This window comes from Schistocerca americana, chromosome 8, assembly GCF_021461395.2.
Source record: "Schistocerca americana isolate TAMUIC-IGC-003095 chromosome 8, iqSchAmer2.1, whole genome shotgun sequence".
Lineage (NCBI taxonomy): Eukaryota > Metazoa > Arthropoda > Insecta > Orthoptera > Acrididae > Schistocerca > Schistocerca americana.
The window spans coordinates 124,536,925-124,560,741 of record NC_060126.1 but is presented as its reverse complement, the minus strand read 5'-3'; the positions used below and the strand labels follow the sequence as shown (position 1 = coordinate 124,560,741).

At 38.6% G+C, this 23,817-nt stretch overlaps 1 protein-coding gene across 1 annotated transcript in view; it reads left to right on the top strand.

The window, feature by feature from the left end:
- Window positions 1-23,817, top strand: part of LOC124545263 (microprocessor complex subunit DGCR8) — a 239,163-nt gene that overhangs the window by 179,667 nt on the left and 35,679 nt on the right. Inside the window, exons 10-11 of the mRNA XM_047124142.1 lie at window positions 4,614-4,714; window positions 7,351-7,507. Coding sequence (XP_046980098.1) covers window positions 4,614-4,714; window positions 7,351-7,507 — 258 coding nt within the window. The remainder of the gene's footprint in view (window positions 1-4,613; window positions 4,715-7,350; window positions 7,508-23,817) is intronic.

Below are 23,817 nucleotides of genomic sequence, written 5' to 3'. Positions count from 1 at the left end.
AGCACTTAGCAGCCCCTTCAATCAAACAAATCAGTAACAGCTTGTACTGTACATGCTTGAGCATTGTCCTGTGAAATGATGGTCAGGTCCTGGAGAAAGTGTCGCCACTTCTGTCTCTATTCTGGTCGTAGGTTGTGTTCCAAAAATGAACTGCAATTTTTAGGGAAGATGAAAGAAGGCATTTGAACATCTAAATCTTGTGTTTTGGTAACGTAGTACAAACTGTATTGAAAAAATCTCTACACCATTAAAGAATACACTTGAAAAGATGTCAGATGATAAAATATCTTTAAGAATAGTCCTTCCCTGCTCACTTTTATTTATTGCTTAATGTAGTGCCAAGGAGATATATAATTATGATTCGAAGCAAACCAATCTAAATGGAAGTTTCACACTTTGGAGATATACACTTGGCTGAGAAAATATAGTTTACATAGTTGATTTCCACATTAAAGATAGATAAATTCTAGGTAAAATAAATGCATATTAGTGTATTTTTGTATATGTCTCCACTGATTGTTTACTTTAGCACTAGCTCCACCACAACCATTGCCACTGCAGTCTGAACTCCAGATGTCCCTTTTAAAGATATTTTTAAAATGTGTGACACTGATCCTTGATAATGCTGGTGTGGCAGAAATCCACGAGGTATTTTATTTTCTCTTCCTGAAGTTCTAGCATACTAGGGTACTTTGATTTCAGCTAGAAGATTGATTGGGAATTTTGGGATTTTCTGTAAACTGGCAAACTTTTGAATTTTTGGCCTTAGAAATTTTTGAAAAAGATTGTGCTTGGTTTCCTCTGTCAATTTTTTATATTTTTCACCTGTTACCTCTGCTTAACACTGAAGTCCAGGAAGTCCTGGTTCATTTCAACAGTTTCATACAGCCTTTGTTTTGAAGGATTCTGAGTAATAGTACACCACCCTGATGGGTCATAGATGTAAACATTTTTTGCAGCTCTCTCTATAGTGGAATGGACTGAATCACAGTCCATTAAACAGTGACCAGACTCAAAGAAGTACTGCTATATCATTGAAATGTTCAGAGTTTGTACAGCATGAACAAACATGGTGCTCATATTAATGTTTCAGTTTTGTCCTCCACAGGTGTCGGACAATGAAATAATTAATGACCATCTGCAGTCCTCCGCAGTTCTTGAAATATACACGACATTACATGAGTTGATCTGCATTTAGCCACACCTTCATGACATACGTGATTTCTAGCTTTCCAGGTCTCACTATTATACACTGTGAGGTTGTACACAGATAATCTTCTTTGGTAGAAAATGGTCGTAGGTGCTATAGTGAGTCAGTAGCTTACATATACTTGGTCAAATTCCAGTAAATGGCATTCTTCTGCTCAGGTCTGCTCGCATTTCATTTTATTTATTTATTTTTTTATTTTTATTTTACTTCTAGCTGCCTCTTTTCTTTTTAGGTCTTCTACGTGCTGGTCTTCCTGTGTGTTTTGATTTTCTTCAGAGCGATTTTGAAAGTAATACCAGTGATTATTTATGTTGTTTCTAAGTACATGAGAGCCTAGGTTAAACGCTGTATTGATTATTACTCTGTAGAGCCAATATTTTTCAGCAGTAACCTGATCCTCTTTGCAAATTCTTTTATATGGTTTGTACATTATTTACATTTTCAGTTCTATTGGTAAGAACTGTCACACAGTGCTCTGTCACCAGTATTGTGATGCAATTGTATGAAAAGATTTTATACGGTTCCTTATTCTCTCCGCTTGCCTCATTGAATCTCCTTATACCTAGACGATGACAACTCTTTCATCAGCAGTCAAAATCAAGGTGCTGCTGCCACTTTTCTTCTGTATCTATCACACAGAGTGCGGTGTGACAATGAAACCAATATGATTGTGTTGACATTTCTTATAAAGGACAGTCATTGTGTTGCCTAACATTTCTCCTCTCACTGGCACTCACACAGAAAATGCAATAGCTTGAGACCTTGTACACAAACTGTTCCGAGATATGATGAACAGAAGTATGATTCAGCAGTGAGATGTGATACAACATTTCCATTGACATCGCAGGACTTGTTATTTTGTTATTTGCTGCTAGAGAATATATACTTCTCCTTCAGTACACAGGAAAATAGTCCAAAAGTACAAGAAAATGATATTTTGCAAAACAAGTAGAGTGTGATCTCTGCTGGCTTAAAACATATTTCCAAATTCACTTCATAAAGTTAGGAGTCAGTCCCAATCTTGAGATGTACTTCTTCGAAACAGAAAAATGTAAGTATCAATACATCTGTCTGTCTCTAAGATAAACTTGCAACTTGGAGATACACAGCACGTTATTCTCACCAAGAGAAGAGATAGAGATACATTGCTTTTATACAACCTACAGCTGACTACCATGAAAAAATGTGTTTGAGAAAACCGAAAATCACATTTTTGGAAATACATTCCTCTGGCTGTTACACAGCAAAGTGATGCTCTCTTTTGCTATTTCTTTTAGCTTTACCATTTGCTTTATCAAACTAATGCTGTACGAATCTTCATATTTATTGATATCCTGCAGTGAGATATTATGCTGATACCAATAATCAGTTTTTGTTCCACTAAGAAGACTTAAGTTTTATACATCGGTTACAACATGGAAATCAGTGTCAGTAGTAGCAGTTTTATTCGTCTGTGGATTAGTTTTGCAGGGATACTGGTACTACAGTTGAAAAAATCACACAATTTGTATGTACAGGAATTTACTTATTTACAAGTATAGTTTGACAAGGATGGGACAGGTAGTTGAATGTAACTTTATAGTTGAAACAATCCTGGCATTTGCTTGAAATAATTTAGAGAGACCACATATAACCCAAATGGAATATCTGTATGGAGAGAGGAACAGCCATCCCCTCGAACACAAGACTAGTCTTGATTACAACAGTACAACCTCATTTGGTTTATCAGTGGTGTACAATACTGTTTTGCAAAGGTGTTATTTAAAGAGCTAGTGCTGTTCATTCATTTCTCAAAACTGGTCACTGTACGCACTGTATACACATTATTTCATAATGTAACACTGACTCACTATCAGCTGACTTCGGGATGATGAAGACAATGTTTGGTGTGTGTTTGCTTGAATGAAAATCTGAGTCTGCCTTCTTGTTCTATCTTGGTAAATATAACTTCAGTGTAGATCTTGTTCAGTGGTCAGGGACAGAGATGTTTATACAGTAATTATGAAGATTATTTTTTATGCACGTAACTGATTGGTAAATGTACTCACATGGCATACCTAAAATCCCTAAAATTTAAAAAGCTATACAGTGAGCCTGATTAGTATTATTGGGTATTATTTTAATAGCCTTCACTGTAATTTGGAAACTGTGTTAATACTTCTGTGCATTTGTTCCCTAGAAAAGAATTCCGTAGTTAAGAATTGAATGTACACATGAATAGGAGACATTGGCTATTACATACTGATAAAGGGACTAAGGACATAACTAGTCGGTAACTCTCTGCATCTTTGTGTGTTTGCACACGTCAACCGAGAATCAGTATTCCTCTTTAGAGCCCAAGTAGTGATTCCGTTAAATGATAGTATTTATTCAAATAATTCATTTATCTGTCTTCCGCAATAGATTCTCTTGATATTGAGAAGTATTACAGTGGAAAAATGGGCTTTTAGTTTTCTATGTCTTCTGCATAATTTTCCTTTAACAGAGACATAACTCTCATCTGTTGTAAATTCTCTGATAAGTTCCGTAATATGAATGACACATTTATTATGTTTCACCATATAAAATGGTACTGCACCTAAGCTTGCAGACTTTATTATATAGGTTTTGTACAATTTTACTGACTTTGTGTTTTGTAATAACATCACTATACTAAGTGCATAATTATTTACAGATGTCATTTGTTTTTTGTCCCAAACTGGTTTGCTTTTATTTTCTGCTTCATATAGTATCTTGCCATTCAGTAACTTTTTTACAGCAATCAGTGTTCTATAAATCATGATATACCTTTGGTAGAAATGTAAGAATTTTGGCCCATTATGTCTGTTTTTTGTGGAACTAAGGTATGTAAGGTTCTGGGAGAACTTTCTAATACCTGCTGTTATCCATTTATTTTTATGCCATTGCAGTTTGGAATATGATTAGATGAGATGTCATATGCTTGTGACCTGAGCATTGCAGTGCTGAGAGAATTTCTATTACTGATAGTATAGATGCCAAATGTGTTAATCTTGTTTTGAAACATTTGACATTCTAGTAAATTAACATGAGAATGAATGTAACATTAAAATGATTTCCCATGTGAATGTAGTCTTTCCTGGCATATAATGGTGTGATGAAAAGCTCTTGGGTTTCCAGCCAGGTGACAATGTCAAAAAATCACAACACTTTGACAAATCGCATAGTCATCATCTTGCTGATCTCTGTCATTTTTGAACAGTACCACATGCTTAGAAACCTTATTATGCTTATTTGCCTTTCTCCTCTTCCCATATTTATCATTTTTAAACTGCTGGTGCTTGATAAAAGGCACAAAATATTTTGTTATTCTTATCATAGCATTTTTCCTTTCTGTTGTACCAAATTTGAGTGTATCATTAAATTTTATTCTCAAATTTTATAGATATTTGATGAAATCAAGATAGAAGATCCACGAGTAGCTGAACTTTGTGCCAAAACTACAGAACCATCTCCATATGCAATACTCCTCACATGTTTACAAAGGTAAGTTTTTGAACCTCGCAGTTGGTGTGTCATGCAGTCATAGATCAATGTGATATATATTCATTTCAAAGACGTTATATGATCAGTGGTAATACATGAAAGCAGACATAACATGCAGAGTTAAAAATTGTTATGTCTGAGTTTGAAATCATCTTAAATCATTGATATGTTCAGAGAAGCTCTTCTTTGCTACAATTTTCTGGTAGTTATGAACTAAATTTGCTGCAGATTTCCAGTAGTTATGAAGTAAGTGTAACCATTAAAATTAATTTAGGTAAATAGAGGGGCCATTGTCATCGGAGGTAAGAATTTTCTAGGTTGTTTGACTGCATGATATTCCTCTTCAGTATCTTCCTACACAATCAGTGTTTCAATCACTGTGTAGGGATCTTCTTTAGGATCTTCTGGTGTTTCCAGTTGGCTGTTAGATGGATAGTGTTCAGCTAGCTGGGAACACCAGAAGATCTTAAAGAAGATTCCTGCAGAGGAATCAAAATGTCAGTTGTGTAAGAAGATACTGAAGAGGAACATAACATGGCCTAACAGCCTAGAAGATTTTACCTTCAATAACAATCTTGTCACAAAAACATGTAAATGCATGACACAGTGAAGTGCATTTGCAAGTGGTTCCCACTTCATTGCTACCTTGGAGATGCTGTGTCCCATTGCTCGGTCGCCAACTATAACACCACATTCAGAGTCACTTAAATCTTGATAACCTGCCATTGTAGCAGCAGAAATTCTCTTCAGTTGTCATAGGTACCATTCTTGCAGGATCTTTTTCTGGCTGCAGCGATGTCGATGATTTGATGTTTTACAGTTCTCCTGATAATTATGGTACACTCGTGAAATGGTCGTACATAAAAATCCCAATTTCATCGCAACCTCGGAGATGCTGTGTTCCATCACTCGTGTGCTGACTATACCACCACAACCAAACCCACTTAAATCTTCATAATCTGCCATTGTAGCAGCAGTAACCAATTTAATAACTGCGCCGGAAATTTTTTGTCTTCCATAGGCATTGCGACCGCAGCACTGTATTCTGCCTGTTTATATATCTCTGTATTTGAATACTCATACCTGTATAGAGTTCTTCGGTGCTTCACTATATATAGTGTATTATGCATTTCTGTTTCAAATTCCAACTGTATCTCGGTGACCTTGTAACTAGCTCTTCTTTGAAACAATCTGTTACCAATTATCCATTTATTTCCCAGACATGTCTAGTAATACGTCCCCTTCATCATTTCTTGTATCTTCTCTTTAGCTTCCTATGTCTGTTACATAGCCTCTTCTATCATTTACAACTCAAGCATTAAATTCTCCTGTAACCACAACCTTGTTTTTAAAGGTAACCAATTACCTATAGAGGACTAGCATGTAGCATTGGTCTTTTTCTAGTATGAGTACACATATCCATGCACTATTATGGATTTCTGCTCCAAATTCCAACTGAATCTGCTGAACTTGTGACTTTTGTGACGCTCTCTTTTCCTCTGACTCTGATGCAGGTGTTTAAGCACCGGCATGTAGGCAATGGATTACTGTGGCATTTGTGTGTTTCCAGCATGTGAGCTATTGTCCTTTTCTTAGCCGCTGAAGTACAAAATCCAGTAGATATCCATTTTTGTCAAAAACCACCATTATGGAATGGTGCATCAAGTTGCAAGGGGTGCTGCTGGCTCAAAAAAATGCATGTCCCCTTATCACAAATGTCTTAACGCAGAAGTTTACCAACTCAAGTGGGAGATACTCAAGCACATGCCATATAGTCCTGATCCCTCCCCATACAGTTCTCATGCCTTCGGTCCCTTAAAAAAGGCCATGAAGGGTCAACTATTTCTGCTAGACGAGAATGTGCAGCAGGCAGTTTCTGGACTTTTGTATGCAGAAGGACACAGTGTTTTACCAAATGGGTATCTTTAAACCAATGCATATGTGGGGTGGTTGCCTCAATGCTCACAGTGATTTTGCCTGATTGGCATACCGATTCTGGACTGTGCGGCCTTCGAACAGAAACTTCTTGATCACCCCTAATAATAATCCTATGATATTTTGTGAAATTAATAATATTGTTGCAGCAACAAGTGAAATGTTCATTAGACTCGTATTATGTTTTTCATAGTAAGTTTTACTATTTATTTTGGATTTGTGCTATTACCTACATACATTCAAAAATAATTTTTAAACATAATATTGTGTAAAATCCTCTTTTTTCCAAATACTGATGTTTGAATGAAGCACTTAGCCATTTTCACACCATGAAACAATGTAGTACCCCGTACCTGTGTATATTTATCAGACATAACTAACTTGGTGATTTATGCAAAGGGAATACGATATAAAGTAAAACCCTCTCATCTGCTTCCAAGAATGTTACCCACCACACAAGAGCATATTAAGACACCAAACTCTTGAAGAGAGAAGCTTCTGATTATGATATACAAAGGTGTTGAGTGCTTCCAGTACAAAGTATATGTACTACAATAATTTCTAACATACCCAGTTACATTTCAAGGCCATATGACAGTTGTGCTACTTTTTTGACATGTAATAAAACTTTTTGTTTGTTAACTGCAGTTAAAAGTATCAAAATTGCTTGACATAACTAAGCTCCAAATAACTCTTTTTAGAAACTTTGGAATGGGAGAAATGCATATAAAATATGAAGTAAATGCTCTAAGGCATCAAAGAAATGAATTCATGATGACTGTTGGTCGTCACACAGCAAAAGTTATATGCAAGAACAAAAGAGATGGAAAACAAAGGGCATCACAATCTATTTTGCAGGTAAGGAAAAAATAGCTTTGTAAATGTTTATTACAAAGCTTTCTTAGCTGACATTGAAGCTGAAGAACACGTGATAATGATGGTACCAATAGTGAAGTGAAATGTACCAGTTTTAAGTTTGTTAGTTTATAACTTTAATATTAAATACAATGCCACCAAAATGCTTTCTTTGAAACAACCTACTTTATTTGAGGGAAAGCTTGGAAGTCAGAAAATAAACTGGGTAATTAATGATTTTTCTTTTTTCATTTTCGTGTTTATAAACATGACTTTGTTGGCCTTGTGGAAGTGAGTATTTTTAATGTTCAGTGGACACTATGTACAATAATTAAAATAAACATGTTTAATCAAACAATCGTATGAATGACAATTCACTTGAAACTAATGTTGATGAATACTTTACAAATGAGATAGTATGTTAGATATTTGATGTTAAGCATGTAAGCCAGAAAAAGTTTAGAAAAGGTTTGAAGTGACGTTTAAAGCATGTTGGAAGTCACTAAGTGCACTCATTTGTCAAACACTGAGTGAGTATAGTCTGGATAATTTGTGCTCCATTTTAAACAGAAGCTAGTTTTTCATGTATCTCAGTTTTTATTATATATCTTGTGAAGTATGTGCCGTACCATTATATACAAGGTCTGTTCAAAAAATTCCAGAACATTGTCCACAAAAAAATTTCTACACTTCCCGTTTATGTACTGTGAATGGTCTCCTTCTAAATACTTTCCTCTAAAAATGATACACTGCTCCCTGCCATTTCCACTTCCAGAAGCAGTCTTAGTACACCTCTTGCTGGATTGCAGGAAGCACCACCTGCAAATTTTCTTTTATCTTGTCTATCATTGCAAATCTTCATCCTTCCAGTGGGATTTTCAACTTTGGAAATAAGAAAACGTCTGCAGGGGAAAGGTCTAGAGAATAAAGAGAATGGGGCATCACAGTGATGTCATTTTTTTGTGTAGTCGTCATGCACTACCAGGGATGATGTGCAGGTGTGCTATCGTGATACAAGAGCCATGATTTGTCTCCACACATTTCAGGCCATTTCCTTCCCACATTTTCTTGCAGGCATCGCAACATGTACTGATAGTACCGTTGAATAACAATTTGTCCTTTGGCATGAATTCATGATGAACTAATCCTTCAAAGTCAAAGAAAACTAGTAGCATGGCTTTGACATTTGACCTGACATGATGAGCTTTTTTTGGTCTTGGAGAACCTTTTCTGAACCATTGTGAAGGTAGAACCTTGATCTCAATATGATAACCTTAGGGCCATGTCTCATTACCTGTTACACTTCTCATAAGAAACATCTCATTATCTGGAAGTGTAGACTCATTTCTCTTCAAACTCTGCCAGCTTGAAATTCACAAGCTTTGTAACCCAATATTCTACTTGATACAGCACTGAACAATAACTAACAGACATACAGCAATGAAACTTCTGGCAGCTACACATTAAAACACAGTTGGTGCAAGGATGCCAGCCACATTTTGCTCAAATGCACCGTTAGCACAAAATTATGAACATTCCTGTGGTATCCACCATCGATCAGACACCGGCCAACAGGGGTGGACGTCAACACATGCAAAGTGTGGCCAGCCATGCAGCTGCAAAGATAACACGTGTGGACTGGGCATATAGATTCACTGACCAGCCACATAGTCCATTTCGAGGTGACCTGTTGAGGGCCGGTGTCGCGAGATGGAAGTGTGTCTCCACTCGGCCTCTTGGTGCCACCACACACCGTATTCCCAGACGACCAGGACTGTATATAGGCCATTGCAACAGCATCCTACAGCCGGTCCTATGTCTACCTTCGCTCATACTTGTGACTAGTGACTGCACGTGCTAGGAACTCGGATGTGGAGTGCCATGGACTTGCGTAATTGCTATGGATTGTGAAGTGCTGTTGTGAACAGTGTCGTGGTAAATAAATCATTTAAGTATTTTGGATGTTATTGTGTTTTTCTGATAGTTCACAATAGTTCCGGAATTTTTTGAACAGACCTCATAATTTGTTGGTACACTTATTGGTATATGTGGATGCCGTCTGCAAAATGTGTTGTGAATAAAGTTAGTGGTAAGGAAGTAATAAATCGAATTGTCATGTGTGATGCTGAAGTTTTACTGCAAGAATGGCAAAAAATATAGCAAGCAACAAACTTTTGTGTGGGCTGTCAGCAAGAAAAAGTTTTGTAAATTTTTAAATCATGTGTAAAATTTGTTGGAAACTACTAAGTGCTCATATAATTTGCTATGCAGGTTATGGAAACCAGCAGTGTTGATATTGGTAGCATTTCTATAGAGACAAAGAGATTGCAAGACTATTGTGTAAATACTTGTAGTTAAGGTACAAGACTAGTAAATGAAAAAAAGACTCATGGATTTCAAGATGTAGTCATAAAATGCAGACTCATAAGATGCACACTACTCATTTGACATCAATGAAGAATGTGAGATAGCCTACAGTTCTCAAGAAATTTGCTCCAAAAAGTTAAATAAATTTCAATAACTCCTTTTCTAAAAATTATTATTTTGAAAATATTCATCAATATACGAAGATCAACTTCTACTTCTACTAAACATAGCAGTTCATTTTTCGTAGAAGAGGTTCACAATACAGTGGCCATTGAAATACTGTTGAAATTGCTTGATAAATTGCTACTATGGTGGTGTTAAAGTGGGCAGTGAATTAGAGGCGACGCCACCAGCAATCGATTGTTCACATGTGGCACACTTTAGAGACAGGAGTAAAGGTGGACTGAGAAGAAGAAGAAAGAGAAAGTGGTAAGTGGAAAGATTAATCATAAAAAAGAGAGAAAGAAAAGTTTGGGCCACCTGTAGAGTAGACTAATAAATAAATAAATAAAACACTCTCATAAACACCAATGGAGAAGAAAGTAAGAGATAAGATAAATTAGGTTTGAGTCTAGACAGGTGACAGAATGAGAGGTTGTGTTGGAGAACAAGGTCACATCTTCAGAGTTCATGGGAAACTGCTGTTGAATGGGAGATGGGAAATATCCTATCTGCTGTACAAGATTCAAATTTCTCAAGGCATACTGCAAAGCATGCTCAGCAACTATGCTCTAGATATATTTGTCAGTGTCCCTTTATGCATTCAGATAGTTTAGTATTGGATCATTCTCCTGTAGAAAGTTTTGGAGAAATCACATAGCTAGAAACAGGCATTAGTACTTCGGAAGAGAGGTTTTATCTCAGGATTGACTTCTAGTCAGCCACCTTGAGTTGGGGAAAACACTCATAAAATTCATAGAATTTAACAAGAATGTCATTAAACTTAGTAGGACACTGGGTAGTGAAAATGGGTGATGTGAGACGGATAACAGTGATAGAATCTTATTTCATAAACTGACCAATGGAAGTCATACATCTACATACACATATACTCTGCTCAAGCCATTGTACAGTATTTAGTAGAAGCTGCTTTATACCAATATCAGCAATTTTTGATCTGTTTTATTTGTGTGTGGAAGGAGAGACAAATAATTATCTATATGCCTCTGTATGTGCTGCAATCTTCCTGTCTTACTGCCATAATCCCTTTGTAAGTTATACGATTCTTCTGTAGCACCATAGTCCAAAAGCTTCTGTGTCCTTCTTACCTAAATTGTTTATTGTCCATGTTTCACTTCTATATGTGGCTACACTCCAGACAAATATGTTCAGAAAAGACTTCCTAACACTTAAGTCTCTATACCTTGTCAACAAAATTCTGTTCTTTAGAAACGCTATCCTTGCCGTTGAAAGTCTACATTTTATAACCTCTCTACTTGGGCCATTGTCAGTTATCTTGCTGCACATGTAGCAAACTCATGTCTGGTTTCCTTATCTAATTCTCTCAGTACCATCTGATTTTTTTAACACTACATATCATTATCCTTATTTTGATTTGGTTGTTGTTCATCTTATATCCTCCTTTCAAAGGCACTGTCCTCTCTGTTCAACTGCACTTCCAAGTTCTTTTCTTTCTCTGACAAAATTACAATGTCACTGGCAAACTTAATTTTTTTTTCCTTCTCCCTGAATTTTAATTCCTACTCCAAATTTTTCTTTAGTTTCCTCTACAGCTTGCGCAATACACAGATTGGATAACACTGGGGACGGGCTGGAAATCTGTCTCACCCCTTTCTCAGCCACTGCTTCCCTTTCATGTCCCTAGATACCTATAACTGCCATCAGGTTTCTGTACAATTTGTAAATAGACTTTTGTTTCCTGTATGTTACTCCTGCTATGTTCAAAATTTCAAATAAAATATTCCAGTCAACATTGCCAAAAGATTTCTCTCAGTCTAGAAATGGTATAAACATAGTTTTGCCTTTCCTTAACCTATCTTCTGAGATAAGTTGTAGGGGCAGTATTCCCTTGCGTATTGCTATATTTCCTAGAATCCAAAATGATCTTCCCCAAGGTTGGCTTCTACCAGTTTTTCCGTTCTTGTGTAAAGAATTTGTGTTAGTATTTTGCAGCCATGTCTTATTAAACTGATAATTCAGTAACAATATTATGAGAAGGAAAGTTGCCACTCACCATAGAGCGGAGATGCTGAGTCGCAAATAGGTGCAACAAAAAGATTTTCACACTTAAAGCTTTCGGCCAATGGCCTTTGTCAATAATAGACACACATATGCACGCGCGCGCATACGCACACGCACACGCACACAGTCATGTGTGTGCGTGTGTGTATGTGCGCGCGCGCATGTGTGTGTCTATTATTGACAAAGGCCATTGACCGAAAGTTTTAAGTGTGAAAATCTTTTGTTGCACCTATCTACGACTCAGCATCTCCTCTGTGTGGTGAGTGGCAACTTTCCTTCTCATTATATTGTTACATTCCATCCTGGATTTTCCATTGTTTGATAATTCAGTAATTTTCACACCTGTCATGACTGCTTTCTTTGGAATTGGGATTAATATTCTTCGTGAAGTCTCAGGGTATTTCACCTGTCTCATACATCTTCCACAACAGATGTAAGAGTTTCGTAATGGCTGGCTCTCCCCAAGACTATTAATTGTTGTGACAGAATGTCATCTACTCACAGGATCTTGTTTCAACTTAGGTATTTCAATGCTCTGTCAAATTCTTCTTGCAGTATCATATTTCCCATTTCATCTTCGTCTGTGTCCTGTTACATTTCTATTATAATGCCTTCAAGTTCATCTCCTTTGTATAGACCTTCTATGTACTACTTCCTCCTTTCAGGTTTCTGTTCTATGCTTAGGACTGGTTTTCCATCTGAGCTCATGATATTCATACAGCTGCTTCTCTTTTCTCCAAAGGCATCTTTTAACTTTCCTGTAGGCATTAACTGTCTTTTCTCTAGTGATGTATGCTTCTAAATCCTTACACTTGACCTCTAGCCATTCTTGCTTAACTGTTTGGCACTTCCTGTCAATCTCATATTTTAGACATTTGTATTCCCTTTTGCCTACTTCATTTTCACATTTTCTCCTTTAACAGTTAAATTTAGTATCTCCTGTGTCATCCAAGGATTTCTACTATGCTTTGTCTTTTTACCAATTTGATCCTCTTCTGCCTTCAATATTTGATCTCTTAAAGCTACCCATTCGTCTTTTATTGTATTCCTTTCCCCTGTTCTAGTCACCCTTTGCCTAATTCTCACTGTGAAACTCTTATCAGTCTCTGGTTCTTTCAACTTATCTAGATTCCATATCCTTAATTTCCTACCTCTTTGCAGTTTCTTCAGTTTTAATCTGCAGGTCATAGCCAGAAAGTTGTGGTCAGAGTCCACTTCTGCCCATGGAAATGTCTTGCTATTTAAGATCTAGTTCAGAAATCTACGTCTTACCATTATATCATGAATCTGAAATCTTCTAGTGTCTCCAGAACTCTTCCTTGGATTTAACTTTCTTTTATGATTACTAAACAAAGTGTAAGCAATGATTGAATTATGCTCCGTGCAAAATTCTAGCATTCTCTTCTCTTGCATTCCTTTCTGCCAGTCCGAATTCACCTATTTTTCTTTCTGTTCCTTTTCCTACTATCAAATTCCAGTCCCCCGTCACAATTAAATTTTCATCTCCCTTAACTATCTGAATAACTTCTTTTATCTCATCACATATGTTTTCAGTCTCTGCATAATCTGCTGTGCTAGTTGGCATAAAAGTTGTACTACTGTGGTAGGTTTGGGCTTCGTGTCTATCTTGGCCGTGAAAATATACTGAAGTGCCAAAGAAACTGGTATAGGTATGTGTATTCAAATACAGAGGTAGGTAAACAGGCACTACAGTCGGCAATGCCTATATAAGACTACTTTTCATCAGTGTACCATGAATATCAGGATTCCAGTAAAACATCAAATCTCCGATATTGCTGTGGCCAGAAAAAGTTCCTGCAAGAACAGGACCAATAACTGAAGAGAATTATACAACATGAAAGAAGTGCAACCCTTCTGCAGATTTCAATTCTGGGCCACAACAAGTGTCAGCGTGCGAACCATTCAACGAAACATCATCAGTATGGGCTTTCAGGGCCAAAAGCTCACTCATGTACTCTTAATGACTGCATGACACAAGGCTTTATGCCTTGCCTGGGCCCATCAACACCTACATTGGACTGTTGATGACTGGAAAAATATTACCTGGTCAGATGAGTGTTGTTTCAAATTGTATCGAGCAGATGGGCATGTACGGGTATGGAGACAACCTCGTAAATCCGTGGACCCTGGATGTCAGCACAAACTGTTCAAGCTGGTGGAGGCTCTGTAATGATGTGGCATGTGTGCAGTTGGAGTTATATGGGACCCCTTATACATCTAGTTACAACACTGACAGGTGACATACATAATCATCTTGTATGATCACCTGCATCCATTCATGTCCATTGTGCATTCTGACAGATTTGGACAATTCCAGTAGGATAATGCGACACCCCACACGTCCGGAATTGCTATAGAGTGGCTCCAGGAACGCTCTTCTGAATTTAAACACTTCTGCTGTAAACACTGCCACTGGCGACCCATCTTCCCAGACATGAATATTATTGAACATATCTGAGATGCATCATAACATGCTGTTCAGAAGAAATCTCCACTCCCTCATATTCTTACAGATTTGTGGCCAGTCATGCAGGATTCATGATGTCAGTTCCCTCCAGCAGTATTTCAGACATTAGTCAAGTCCATGCCATGTCGCGTTGCAGCACTTCAGTGTGCTCGCAGGGTCCCTACATGATAATAGCAGTTTCTCTGGCTCTTCAGCATATGATCTCTATGCTGTTATAGTAGATTACCCACATTTCTATTTTGTTATTCATTATTAAAGCTACTCCTGCATTACCCCTATTCAATTTTGTATTTATAACCATGAATTCACCTGACCAGAAGTCCTGTTCCTCCTGCCACTGAACTTCACTAATTTCCACTATATATAACTTCAACCTATCCATTTCCCTTTTTAAATTTTCTAACCTACCTGCCTTATTAAGAGATTTAACATTCCAACTCAAATCCTTAGGAAGTAAATTTTGTTTCTCCTGATAATGACATCCTACTGAGTAGTCCCCACCAGGGGATCTGAATGGAGGACTATTTTACCTCCAAACATTTTGCACAAGAGAACACGTCATCCTTTAACCATACAATAAACCTGCATGCTCCTGTATTAAATATCTGTATCAACAGAAAATGTGGCCTCTAATTGAGTTTATTTATTTATCTTATGGTGTGCATCTGGATGCATACTCTGCTCTGCAAAATTTAAGTATGAGATAGGTAAAGTAACATAACATATTAAAACTAAATGTAAACAAGGAAAGTGTGGGGGCAAGTTACTAGAGGCCTCCTAGTCGTGCACAGCTAGTTGGATACCACGTACTGTGAAGTCAGCATGACTACAATGCCTAATTGGGCTGGCTTCACAACACGACGCTGTTGACAGAACGGGAAAAGGCACTGTTTGTCAATCAGTGAACAGTGACAGTGCACTGTGGTGGTGGTCTTCATTACAACATCAACCAGAGACAACTTTTGGATGACTTCAGACATTGAACTGTCATCATGAAACTGGAAGGAGGACGAAGAGTGATGAGTGTAGCCCAGGAGTATGGTATTGCTCACAGCATTGTTTTACATGCATGGTGAGTGTTCCAAACCATGAATACTGCCTGAAGGAGGGGAGGTAGTCAACCACTGTCACCTACAGCAGCAGATGTCTGCTACATTTTGCAACAGGCAAGAAGGAATCCATGTCAAGCAGTGGATGCAATTGCAGCCAAATTTAACAGGCTGCAAGGCACACAGTGTCATGTTGCACAGTGATACAGCAACTGCATAGGGGTTGTCTCTTTGCCAGACAAGCAGTATATTGTGCTTTCTTGACACCTGCACATCTGTGACATTGTCTGCAATGGTGCCAAGAGCATGGGACTGGATCAGTGAGGAGTTGAGGTCATGTGCATGACTTTGTACATGAGATCAGATGCACTCTCATTCTGAAAGTACTCTCATACGGCGAGAGGTGGGAATGCATAATGCACCAAAGAACATTGTCAAACATGATCGTTTTTTTGGTTCAAGAGTTATGGTGTGGGAAAGCATAATGTTGCAAGAGTACTTTTTATATCCATAGGTTGTACATAGTATGCAGTATACGCAAACACTGGTGATTCCACAGTTAGTTTGAGAATAAATGTTTCTTGCAGTCTTACCACCAAAAAGTAAAGTTCCACTTAAGAAAATGGTAACAGAAATGATTGTCCTATATTCTATCGGTTTACGGTGATTAAGAGCGGCAGTGTGGTACTGGTGTGCAAGACACACTCCCCCTTTGCTATCGGACATACTTGGAGTTGCTTCGCTGATCTTTTCTGGATAGCTGACTACGATGTCCTGCGAAACTTCTTCTCCAAAGATAAGATGCTACTTTGGAAGAATTTTCTATACTTTCAAACTAACTCCATATACTCGAGAATACTCTGAACTCAATATCACTTTATTTTCATCACACACAACAGTTTTCATACAACTAAAACATTTTTCATAAGCTCGACACCTTCCGGTCAATCACATTCATTTTTCCATAAATACAGTCTTAAAATCTCTCCAAGTTTAACAAGACAACTGTCTGCACTTTACGAAAGTAAGTGAAAGAATGAATAAGTAATTGTTTCTTTACTTCTTTCAACAACATTCAAATGTTCACACAATAATGTTTGACGACGCACGGAGTATGGCGCTTTTATTCCTTGAGCTGGACGCGTAACTTCTCAGGCAGGCTCGGCGACTACCTGCCCACGCCAATCATCCTTCTAATACACATATGTTCTGCACACACATAACTGTGGTGCAGTAGACACAGTTCTACTTTACCACACTCATCTTTAAAATAACACGTGTTCGAGATGGTGGAAATACGAGTGTCTCTAGAATTTACCCCGAAATTCTCGAGGCACTACATATACCTCCTCTTAGCTCGAACACATGATATTTTATACATGTTCGTTATGTACATCAATATTGTATTCATATAATATTACGTTACATTTCCATCAATTTATGTAACATTTTTCTAGCCATCGGTTACTTCATATATAGCTCTCTTTCCTTTTCCATGTTAATACCATTCTAATTATGGACCTTTTGATCAATGTAAACTTTGTAAGGACAAGAATCTTTCTGTTCTCTTTCCAATCGTAAATTCCAAGTGTGCATTACCCAAGCATATACTGCTGTTTGCTCTTAATTCACGTACTACTTCTTCTGAATATGGATTTATTCAGTACTCTTTACAACCTGGAGGAACTCTAGGTAAATAAAGGTGTTCTTTTCAATGCATGTAACTTCACACAAACACAACAATGCAAGTGGAAATGAGAATTCAAACTTACCAGTATAATCTCAACAAAATGTGTGACTTTTGTCATGTTACTGCCCTTTTCCTTTAGGCACAGTACCTATACCTCACTTACAGGTTGATACTATGAAAGCACTTCCTCCTTCCGTTTTGGTAGGTACGCCCCTTTAAACAAATTCCTAATATACTATGGTACAGGTCAATCTCCTTCTTGGTGCCCCTGTCTACACAGTGTAGGTCAGCCTTTATTGGGTCTGCCTACCTGCCCTTTTCCATACAATCAATGCTGGGTGCACCCTCCTCCTCCTTCCTGAGCAGGCTTAATAGCTCATTGCTCTAGCATACATCTTTATGTACCCTAGAATTTGAATACCTCTTAGAGGAATTAACATCCTACTTCACTCCTTACACTCACTTCTCAATACTTTCTTCAACTCTTTAGCGTCATCCATTACTCTTCCAATGACACCAAATCTAAATATATTTCTGTACACTTAATTATACGCTGTAACATGTTCTTATTTTCCATTGTACACATACTAGTGTAATACTGCGTCATAACCATAAATACTCTTAGCTCTTACATATATAAATATATCCCTGTACATACCTTTATGAGATGTAGAACTGTCACCTCACATAACCAGGTGCACATACCTATCACTATGTGCACAATTTTCCCCCTCCAACACATGACGGTTCCCCCATTATCTTAAACTGTACACTTTCTGTTTGTGTCTTTGTGTTTCATTGTGTGTATGCATATGGGTAGTCATGTAGCCTGATTCTTTGGCCAACTTATGGAAAATAAGTTGAAGGTTATAGAAAACCATGGAAGTTGAGAAGGACTTCAGCGAAAGAAGTGTATGCATATGAACAGAGGGAAAGATGAACTGGTATTCAAAAGAGAAGTAAGAAAGGAAACAGAAATGGTTGTTACAATCAAAAAAGAGAAAGAAATAGCTCAAAGACAGGAAACCCTTCCCACTCCCCTTCCCCAGGATCCCCACTTCGGCGGTACTTCAGTGAGAAGCCAGAGGAGGTATGATGTTAAACATCTCCTGCAGGATGGACATTCTCACCTTCACCTTTGAAGTCCCCGAAGGAAGATCTTAGCAACTCCTATGGAACGGCAATTGTGAAGAATCAGTCACACTTGTCACCGAGGGTCGTTTGAAAGGTGTGTGTGTGTGTGTGTGTGTGTGTGTGTGTGTGTGTGTGTGTGTGTGTGTGTGGTGGTAGTTATGTTTGTACCTACACTACCCACCCCCTTTCAAAATTTATATAAACCCACCCCATACATATCACATTTCACAAAACGTATAAATTATTCCATAATAAGTAGAAACTATGTATCATATCATCACAAATATCTCATTATTCCTCTTTCCCCGTATTGTATCTGTGGTGTCACCGCCAGACACCACTCTTGCTAGGTGGTAGCCTTTAAATTGGCCGTGGTCCGGCAGTATACGTCGGACCCGCGTGTCGCCACTATCAGTGATTGCAGACCGAGCGTCGCCACACGGCAGGTCTAGAGAGACTTCCTAGCACTCGCCCCAGTTGTACAGCCGACTTTGCTAGCGATGGTTCACTGACAAATTACGCTCTCATTTGCCGAGACGATAGTTAGCATAGCCTTCAGCTACGTCATTTGCTACGACCTAGCAAGGCGCCATTATCATTTGCTATTTATCTTGTGACGCATGTACCGTCAGACCGATGTTCACCAATTATGGATTAAAGTTAAGTATTCCATAAGCTACGTACTATTTTTGCTACTATGCAGACCTAGTCCTGTTCCAGACCTCACGCCATCCTGCATGAGCTTAAACGCGTGCCCTTCTGCCTCATGTCCTAGTGGATTGGCTGTCTTGCCAGTCCACAACAGTATCATTCACATTATTTTTCACAAAGGATGTAAAATATTCAGTAGTAAGTAAAAAGACTATGTATCATATCATTGCAAATATAGAAATATTCATATTATATCGTTTCCTCCAATAGTTTAGGTCCGAAACATACCTAACTATACGTTGGTTGGCTAGGCAAAAATATGACCTAACAATCCGTAGAGATTGCGTCGGCTGCTGTTGACACTACAAATGAGACCCCAGGACCAGTCATGAAGACCAGCAATGGTGCTCCTGGAATAACCGAGGAGGATGTTCCATCGGGTATAATTTTTTTTTCTGTTGCCATCCCTGAATCCCTCTGCACACAGGTTTGTATGTAAAACTTGTGAAGAGATTATGTTCAGAGACTATTTTCAGCAAAAATAAAACCTAACTATGATCAGATTCAAGATCCTTGATGACTAGAGCGGAGCATGTTGTCAACTCACCTTTACGTCAAGACTAGAGTGGAGCATACTGTCAATTCACATATTATGATATATTACCCAATGCTTCAGTCTGGTTCAATATAACAACCCAATTTATCATGGTGAATATACAGCGGGGAATCACAGTGCCCGTAAAACAAATAAGGCTGTATACATTGACAAGATCACTTACTACTATCTCCACACAAAGCAGTACGACCTTGATATCAACCCTGCTTGTCTGCGACGCCTAGATGAGTGTGCCCAAGTACTAAACTATATGACAGTATAAGAGGAAGAAAACAGAATACAGGACAGTATAAGACTTTAAGAGAATTCGTTGTAGGAAAATGAATATGAAAGTAACACCGAACCCAACTCGGGACCCGATGGTCGTCACTCCGCCCGTTAACACAGAATGTTAACATTCCGGGGGAATAATGTGACTCCGCCCGGATCCCATGGATCTGCTCTTAACCTCACTTGAGCAAGTGCAGACCAGCACTTCTCATTACATTTTGTGTGAAAGTCTCCCCTCAACAAAACATTTGCCACTTTACTAATCAACATTACATTCTGTGAAGCTGTCCCCTTCTCTGTCTTATTCAAGACAAGTTTCCACAAATTGTCTATGCCTTTTTTAGTATCATCAAGTTCCGGCACTAAATGTGGTGGAACGTTGTCTGTGTTTACCCTTTTGGCAACTTTCCATTTGATTAATTCCTCTACCTGTTCCTCCAGACCACTTATATTTATGGTGTCTGAGGTTGCTAGCTTTTCATTAAAATTTCTCTCTACCGCATCTACATGAGTGTTGACCCCTGCAATTTGCTATTAGACAATAGGGATCAGTTTATCTTGTCTTTCAATGGTATCTTTTAAGTTATGTAATCTCTGTCATACGTAATATTACACACACTTTGAAATGACCTTAACTTCTCATTAAATTCAGAATCTATATTGGTACACTTGTCCTCAATATCAAATTCTAATTTCTGGGTCAACTTCTGAAATTGATCATCCTGCTTTTGGTTAAAGTCCGTAAACATTTGATTCCTTTGTACAGTTAAAGAATTATTTAATTCATTCTTTAAATGTACTTGTAAATTTTCCACTCTATCATTTAACACCTCAAATTTAGAATTTAAAGCTTCACCTTGTGCTTCTAGTTTTTCAGAAGCTTCACTCTGTGCTGCTAGTTTTTCATTTAAGAAAACATTTTGGTCACTTAGTTGTGCTTCTAGTTTTTCACTTAAAGAAAGATTTTGGTCACTTAGTTCTTGTCTCTGTACATCTAACTTAGTATTTAACTGAGTATTCACTGAGTCTAACTTCAGACTTAATCCCTTAATTAAATTTGCTACTTCAGTCCAGTCTGCCATTACCTTAGTCACTGTCATCGCCATGGCTGGTTCTGCAGTTTCTGTAGGTTGTTGTTCCTTCTCCATAGTCTTAATTTTCTTTCATCTTGTGATCATTAAAAAAATCACCTCTGTGAAGAATAACCATCCTAGTTTACATTCAAGTAGTTATTATCTTGAGCTCACCCAGCATGGGTTTGTAGGCTGCGTCGGTGAGGTGTAAAAATGGTACCGGTGAACCGCACGGGCACCGGCAGTGTCAAAAGTTGGTCGCGGTGTCGGTGGGTGCAAAGTCAACAACTCAAACAGCAACCAGCAATGATGGCGGGTTACTGCGACTGCGTTGGCGTTGGCTGGTTACTGCATCGGCTGGTTACTGTGTCGGCGTTGGCTGGTTACTGTGTCGGCGTCGGCTGGTTACTGTGTCGGCGTCGGCTGGTTACTGTGTCGGCGTCGGCTGGTTACTGTGTCGGCGTCGGCTGGTTACTGCGTGTGTGAGGATTGCTTCCCCCCCACAACCAAATCTTCTTAATCGAATCTTGCAGACCAATTTTTTCGTCTCGTTATTATATGTTGCTATGGAAACTCTCAACTTTTTCTCTTCTCAATCTTCTTTAAAAAATTCCTCATTTTCGTGTCCTTCTCACTTTGGTCGCCATGTTTTGGCAGTTTCCGGTGATTAAGGGTGAGAGTGTGGTACCGGTGTGCAAGACTCACACTCCCCCTTGGCTATCAAACTTACTTGGAGTTGCTACACCAGCCTTCTTTTTGGGATAGCTGTCTGCGATGTTCTGCACAGCTTCTTCTCTGAAGATAAGGTGCTACTTTGGAGGAATTTTCTATACTTTTAAAATAACTCCGTACACTCGAGAATACTCTGAACTCAATCTCACTGTATTTTCATCACACATAACAGTTTCCATACAACTAAAACATTTTTCATAAGCTCGACACTTTCTCGTCCGTCAGGAACTATCACATTCATTTTTCCATAAATACAGTCTTCAAATCTCTCCAAGTTGAACAAGACAACTGTCTGGACCTTACGAAAGTAAGTGAAAGAATGAACAAATAATTGTCTCTTCTCTGATTTCAACCTCATTCAAATGTTCACGCAATAATGTTTGACATCGCACGAAGTACGGCACATTTATTCCTTGAGCTGGACGTGTAACTTCTTAGGCGGGCTCGGCGACTACCTGCCCACACCAATCATCCTTCCGATACATATTCATCCTGCACACACATAATTGTGGTGCAGTAGATACAGTTCTAATTTACCACATTCATCTCTAAAATAACTCGTGTGCCAGACAGTGGAAATACGAGGGTCTCGAGAATTTACCCCGAAATTCTCGAGGCACTACAATATCAATGTGAACATAACAGCACAAGGGTTTGTCATGACCTAGGTTATGATACAGGTCATGATGTAAATTTGATGTAATTGCTGCTGCGCAACTATACTGTAACACTGGGTCCCAGGCAGAGTGCTGATAGCTTCTGGATGGCATGGTAGAGTGGTGCAGTGCAGTGATGGTGTGCTCCAACAGATGGGATGTCATAAGCGACCAGCGTAAGTGGCCTTGAATGAAGCTGCGACTGCAACTGCCTGATGAAACGTATGCCGTGGCTTAAGTACACCACGATGCTGACTTTCAAGGGTCACGTGATCTGTGGTCGTAAGATAATCTCTCATACTAACACCATTGTTGTTGCTGCGTGTGCTGCCTGTGTGTGATGATAGTGATTCCTGATGGTGCTTGTTGGCATTGAGCCTGTAAACAGAATGTTTACAATCAGCGCCAAAACAAACAGAGGAGGTACTGGTAAGATGCATAACTTTTTGCCTCCGAAGGAGAAGCGCCTATGGGAGTTAGGAGCGGCAACACAAAGGGCATAAACGTCATGCCAGAACAGGAGTAGCAGGGGTCCAGCCCTCATATGCTCCAGTACTGACCTCCAAATCTCTGAACACAGTACACTCACCATTAAACATTAGTGTAACACTGTACTCTTTCCCACGTGCATCTTTTCAGTGATGCATTAGGCATTGAACTTATTATTGTGGGTGACAGTGCGTGACTGCATCAAAGAGCACAGGTGGAAGAGCTCCATTTGTGCAATGCAATGGGAGATGTATTACAGCACATCCAAATGCACCAATGATCACCCAGCAGTTGTCAAGAGTGCTGGTAGAGGAATGGAACACACTACAACAAGAGCTTATTACCAACCTTGTGGCCAGTATGGGACATTTTACAGAGCATACAGTGTTGTCTGTGGTGATCACACACCCTATTAAAAGCCATGTCCCACTTTTTGTAATGTCCAGGCGTCCGTCATAAATCACGCTGACTTCTGTCTAATTATTGTCTTTGAATAAAAGTATAATTTCTGTTTGTCCCACTGCATATGTCTTTCCCTTACTTTCTGTACTATACTGTAGTAATTCCAAGTTTAATCAAGCTATGGTACCTGGCAATGAAAATTAAGTTCATCGTTAAGTTTTGCACACAAGTGTATGTACATCTACATCTACATCGACACTCCACAAGCCACCGTACGGTGCAAGGTGGGAGGCACTCTGTACCAATGCTAGTCATTTCCTTTCCTGTTCCACTTGCAAATAGAGCAAGGGGAAAATGACTGTCTATATGCCTCCATATAGGCCCTAATTTCTCGTATCTCATTTTTTGTAGTCCTTACACGCAATGCATGTTGGCAGCAATAGAATCATTTGGGAGTCAGTATCAAATATCACTTCTCTAAATTTTCTCAATGG